Source organism: Herpailurus yagouaroundi, unplaced genomic scaffold, assembly GCF_014898765.1.
Source record: "Herpailurus yagouaroundi ecotype Mexico unplaced genomic scaffold, PumYag 566, whole genome shotgun sequence".
NCBI lineage: Eukaryota > Metazoa > Chordata > Mammalia > Carnivora > Felidae > Herpailurus > Herpailurus yagouaroundi.
Window position 1 is genome coordinate 2,871,306 of NW_024412783.1, and position 6,568 is coordinate 2,877,873.

General features: G+C 32.7%; 1 protein-coding gene across 1 annotated transcript; it reads right to left on the bottom strand.

Annotated features, from left to right (window-relative positions):
- Nucleotides 1-3,468: 3,468 nt before the first annotated feature.
- On the bottom strand, nt 3,469-4,407 carry LOC121023616 (olfactory receptor 2L13). The gene has a single exon (XM_040465565.1). It carries the CDS (start codon nt 4,405-4,407, stop codon nt 3,469-3,471), a length of 939 nt encoding a protein of 312 aa, XP_040321499.1.
- Nucleotides 4,408-6,568: the final 2,161 nt, after the last annotated feature.

The window sequence follows — 6,568 nt, forward strand, 5'->3', positions numbered from 1 at the left end:
TTCATGCCTTCAGGTAACCACCAGGCATATGTCTGGTTAATGTCTAAAGATCCTTTGCACTCTCTTTCCTTGCTTTGATATTCTTTGATACTTCTATATAATGAAATATGAAGTAAAGACTGTGTGCAGTTTGCTGCTGCTGCTGTTTCTCTGACAGAGGCAGCCCCACGCGTTCACTCAGTCTATGTGTCAGCTACAGCAGGCATCTTTGTCTTATTCCTGAATGTAGGGAAAAATCAATTTTTCCCCATTGATGATGATATTAACAGTGGGTCTTTCCTATATGGCCTTTATGATGTTAAGGTATGTTTCTTCTGCCCCTACTTTATTGAAGGGTTTTTATCAAGAAAGGATGCTCTATTTTGTCAAATTCTTTTTCTGCATATATTGAGAGGATCATATCTTATCATTTCTTTTATTAATGTGGTGCATCATATTGATCATTTTGTGAATATTGAGCAAATCCTGAAGGTCAGGAATAAATCCCACTTGATCATGGTGAATAATTATTTTAATGTACTGTTGGATTTAATTTGCTAGTATCTTGTTGAGAATGTTTGCATCCAGTTTCATCAGGGATGATAGCCTTAAATTTTCCTTTTTAGAGGGATCTTTAACTGGTTTTGAAATTAAGGTAATGCTGGCTTCATAGATTGAGTTTGGAAGTTTTCCTTCAATTTCTATTTTTTGGAACAGTTTGAGAATAATAGCTATTAACTCTTCATAAGTGTCTGGTAGAATTCCCCTGGGAAGCTATATATCCCAGGACTCTTCCTTGGTATATTTCTGATTATTGATTCATAACCTTCTTTGCAGGTTATGGGTCACATAAAATTTTCTATTTTTTCCTGTTTCATTTTTGGTAGTTTTTTAGTTTCTGGGAATTTTTCAATATCTGCCAGATGCCCAGTTTGTTGAAATATAATTTTTCATTATATTCTATAATCATTGTTTTTGTTTCTGTGGTGTTACTTGTGATCTTTCCTCTCTCATTCATGATTTTATCTATTTGGGTCCTTTCTCTCTCTCTCTCCCTCCCTCCCTCTCTCTCTCGCTCTCTCTCTGTCCTTTTTTTTTTTTTTTTTTGTATAGTCTGTCCAGGGCTTTATCAATTTTGTGTATTCTTTCAAAGACTAATCTCTAAGTTTCATTGATCTGTTTACTGTTTTGTTATTTTCTTCTATATAATTTACTTCTGCATTAATTTTTATTATATCCTGTCTTCTGCTGGCTTTAGGCTTTATTTGCTGTTCCTTTTCTAGCTGCCTGAGGTATATGGTTAGGTTGTATATTTGGGAAATTTCTTGCTTCTTGAGATAGGCCTGAATTACCATATAGTTCCCTCTTAGAACTTCCTTTGCTGCATTCCAAAAGGTTTGGAATTTCATGTTTTAATTTTCATTTGTATTCCATGTATTTTTTATTTGTTATTTAATTTCCTGGGAATCCCATTCATTCTTTGGTAGGATGTTCTTTGACCTCTATGTATTTGTGTTTATTCCAATTTTTTTCTTGTTGTGGACTTCAACTTTTATAGCAGTCTGAAAATATTCATGTATGATCTCAATATTTTTGTATTGGTTGAGGCCAAATTTGTGACCCAACATTTGATCTATTCTGTTAAATGTTCCTTTGCACTCTAAAAGAATGTGTATTCTTCTGCTTTAGAATGGAATATTCTGAATATATCTTTAAGTTCATCCAGTCTACTATTGGACCTTGTTAGTTTTCTGCTTAGATTATCTGCATTGATGTATGTGGGTGTTAAAATTTCCTACTACCCTTGCATTATTATTAATTAGTTTCTTTATTTTTGTTATTATTTGCTCTATGTTTTTGAGAGATATTTACAAGTGATAGAACTTATTGATGGATAGACCCCTTAATTATTGTATAATGCCTTTCTTTATCTCTTGTTACAATCTTTGTTTTAATGTCAGGTTTGTCAGATATAAGTATGGCTATTCCAGCTTTCTTTTTTCTATTAAGTAACATCTCTCTCTTTTCAACTTTAGACTTGTCTATGATTTACCATAGAAATTATAATTGCTCTGTTATTCCCAAATGAGTCCATTTTGCTGATAAAATAACTGGCTCTTTTACTTTTAATGTCAAATGTAGCTATGGCACTAAGTTTGTGGATTGAGTTGTAGAACCAGATAAAAGAACATAATGTAAATTTTAGATGCTCTTGAACTTGAGGATAAAATTGGCAATTATTGTGCATGGGTGTGTGTGAAATCAATAGGAAATCAAAGACTGTGGGATGACAGCATCACATTTGTATTTTAGGGAAATAACTTGCATAAAAAGGTGTAGTATACATTTTAGATTTCAAAAGTACTTTTTAAAATTTATTTATTTTTCAATTTGCATCCAAATTAGTTAGCATATAGTGCAACAATGATTTCAGGAGTAGATTCCTTAAGGCCTCTTTAGCCCATCCCCCCTCCCACAACCCTTCCAGCAACCCTCTGTTTGTTCTCTATATTTAAGAGTCTCTTAGACTGAAATCATGAGAATTCTTAAGATATTAAAAGACACCAGAGAAAGATATTTGGAGATTGAATTTGGGCAATAAATGAAGACTTGGGGGATGGACTAATAAGTAATTCCTTTAAGTAGAAATAACTTATTTAAGCTCTCTCTCTCTCTCTCTCTCTCTATATATATATATATATATACACACTTGAATATAGAATAAATTGTCAATCTTCCTCATATTTCTATGCAGGTACTGACTCTTACTATTTTTAAATAGAAATTGTAAAAAATGCTATACAAAATAAGACCCCTAAAATTACTTTTATAAAATGATGTTAGGATAAGATGGACTCCAAATGTCAATTACAATTATGATGAAGGAGGACAATATGTAAGCAAACTTATAAACACCACATTTACATGTTTGTTTTTGCTTGTTACTTCACATCCCACTACCTATATTTTATGTATTACAAATATATTTTTATATACCATATATACTTTGTAAAAGCATTTTATTCAATGTTTAAGTTTCTGCTGTGTAACAAGTAACCAAGAGCCCCATCTAGCTATTTGGCACTTGAAATGTGTATATTCAAAATTGTAACATGCTCTAACTATAAAATACACAGAAGGTTATGAAGACCTAGACTGAAACCAAAGTAAAAGTCACATTAATAATTTTCTGTTGACTAACAATAAAAACCATAGCATGACAATATAAGTATAAATATTAATATGTACTAACATATTGCATTTAATATAGTATATATATATATCATTAATATAATTGCTGTTAATATCAGTATTTATTTTAATGTTTTGAGTTAAAACAATATATTATTTAAATCAATTTTACTTTTTAACTGTGGTTGCTAATTTTTAAAATTACATGTGGCTCACATTACATGTCTATCAGACAGTGCTGCTCTAAAGTGTTCTAATTAACCTGGAAAAGGATAACAAGAGTAAGGGCAGCCATGATTATTCTTTATTGGCAGAGAATATCCCAAACTCTCTTTTCATGGCCCCCAGAACCTCCTTATTCCTCAGGCTATAGATGATGGGATTGAGCATGGGGGTGAGGATGGTGTAGAAGACTGCCAGAATCTTATCTTCTGTTGGTGAATGGAGATTCCTGGGCTGAAGGTAGGTGTAAACAAAAGGTGCATAGTAAAATGTCACTACAGTTAAATGTGTTGAACAGGTGGTAAAGGCCTTTTTTCTTCCCTCTTTTGAGTGCATGTGATAAATAGAAAAAAGAACCCATCCATAAGAAGCAGTAATGCCAAGGAAAGGAAAGAGGAGAAAGAGACTTGTACTCACAAAAACCATGTACTCATAGACCCAGGTGTCTATACAGGCCAAAGGTAACATGGCTGGCACATCACAAAAGAAATGATCAATGGCCCTGGACCGGCAGTAAGGAATATGGAGAGCATAGACTGTGTGTGCCAAGGAGTTGATAGACCCCAAAATCCAAGATCCTATGATCATTTTCACACACATCATTTTACTCATGCGGATGGGATAATGAAGGGGGTGGCAGATAGCTACATAACGGTCGTAGGCCATTGAGGACAGAAGTAAACCCTCAGAACATGCCATAGTCAGGAAGAAAAAGCTTTGCATGCCACATCCCAGGAAGGAGATACCTTTCTGTCCAGAGAGGAAGTTGAAAACCATCTTTGGGACAGTGGTGGAAATATATATTATGTCCATGAGAGAGAGCTGGCTGAGGAGAAAGTACATTGGTGTGTGAAGCCGGGGATCTAATCGTATGAGGTGAATCATGGCTGAGTTGCCCACTGAGGTAATAAAGAATATGAAGACGATAAAAAATAAGAGAAAAAGGCCAGTTTGATTTGAGGGAAACAACCCCAACAAAATGAAATCATTTGAAGTTTGATTCCATTTCTCCATGAAATTGTACTGTTTTCACTCCCTTGAAAGAAAAATAAAAACAAAACAAAGCACATAACAAGAAATTAAACAAACAGGAGCATAAAAAGGAATTATTATTTTATAAATATTTGTTTATATTTAATTGTCTTTTTTTTTCAATAGTGCAGCTTTCATAGAACCAATTTTAGTGTCTGAATTAAATATTCCCCTTCAAATTGTTTGCTAAGTACTGCAACAAGTGATCTTCAGTATGAAGCCTAGTATTATACCCAGCAAAAACAAACAAAATAACTAAAACATTATTCTCTCCATAACTTTTGGTTACGCACATCACTCAAGCATTTATAAGATGCCACATGAATCTCTGTATTCCCTGGTGTCTGTTAATTTAACACATTATATTTACAGTAGTAACTGGATTATGTGACTCAAAATCTTTGTGTAAGCTTAAATTATTATTCCTCTATTACCTAGTTCTTTTCTATATCTTTATTTTCTGGTCTTTCTTCCCTAAATGGGATACTGCAGTGAGTAAAATGTTCATACTCTGCCTCTCATATTCTTATCACTTCTGTACCTTTCCTAAACATGTGATCTCCACCAAAAATCACTATCCTTGAACTGTAAAGTTCTTGCAGAACTTGTGAGATCTACATGAATTATAAAATATTATTTGAACATTCTCTTTCATAATGATGTTTGAATTTTTAAAGACCTACAGAACCCAAAGTCAAATGCACAGATTTTTATACCTAATTTACTTTCCTTCAATAATTATTACCTTTTTGCAAAATATTTGGCTTAATTCAATATTTTGGAATAGGTCAAAACATTCTGAATTTGGAGAGAGTACTTACCCCCTTTTTCTATTCTCTTGTTTCTGATACAGTAGATGGTAGCATAATCGATTGAAAAGCTGTTCTATTAGAAAATCAGGTATAAGCAGGAAAATATATTGAATTTGTAGCTTAAACATTTGTACTTACCCCCTTTTTTGCTTATGAAAAGTGGCAATATTCGTATTATCCATTAATTACTTAAAACAATCAAAAAATATTTTTCTTTCTGGAGAATTTTTCAGGTTTCTAATGTCCAATCTTTTCCTTGAGAATTTTTAAATGTAACTCAACATTTTATAGCTTCTCTTTTTCTCTTTCTCAATCAATTCTGGCAGTTTGTTCTTTTCTTCACTCATTCTCCTATGCATGCATAAATTGTGATTGTGGTATTTCTTACACTTCCAAATACATGTTTTATTTTTTCCTTTACCAGTTTCAGTGTGGGACTTTCTGCTCTCTGTGAGCTTCTCTGTCTGAGGGAGGCATCTGAATTGTTATGTCCAAGATTTGGGTAATATTGATTGAGTTACTGATTTTTCAACAGTAAAGCAAAACAATTAATAGTTCGTTGTGGTTTTCCACATATTCTGACTTTATTATTTTTTATTTAAATTCAACTGAGCTAACATATATGTAGAACTTATTTCAGTAGTAGAATTTAGTGATTTATCACTTATAGATAACACCTAGCGATCATCCCAACAAGTGCCCTCCACAATGCCCATCACCCACTTAGCACATTTCACCCCCCTCCTCTCAAGCAACCTACAGTTTGTTCTCTGTATTTAACAGTCTCTTATAGTTTACCTCTCTCTATGTTTGTATCTTATTTTTCCTTCCATTTAATTCAATATTTACCTCACATTATTTTGGTAATCAGGAATAAAATTGTGAAAAAGTACTTGCAATAGAGAAATGGAAACATATTTTTATAGTTGTTTAGTTGATTCTTGCTAACAATAAAATGTACATAGTCAGGAACATAAGAGGTACATACTACCATTGGACATGGGTGTTATATGTGATAATAGACATCTGCTTTTTATAACTTCCTAGAAATAAAAACTAATGGCCCGAAATATAAAGATCAAACATGCAGCTACCATAATGATTAATTCATTCATTCCCTCAAGCAATGTTCACTAAGCTGTTTTACTGTATGGCAGTGTTAAGTACTGAGAAGCTTTGGTGATTTAAAATCAACAATTCTCCAATCATGTAGCTAAAGTTTAGTGAATAATACAGACAACAGACAAACAAACTCTTACTTGCAACCCAATGTTATGTAGTGACTAATACTATAAAGAAAAATTAAATAATATAAATGAATAAAGAGACAG

Excerpts from the sequence above, each read along its gene's own strand:
- LOC121023616 (XM_040465565.1), bottom strand. The coding sequence starts at position 4,407 with ATGGAGAAATGGAATCAAACTTCAAATGATTTCATTTTGTTGGGGTTG.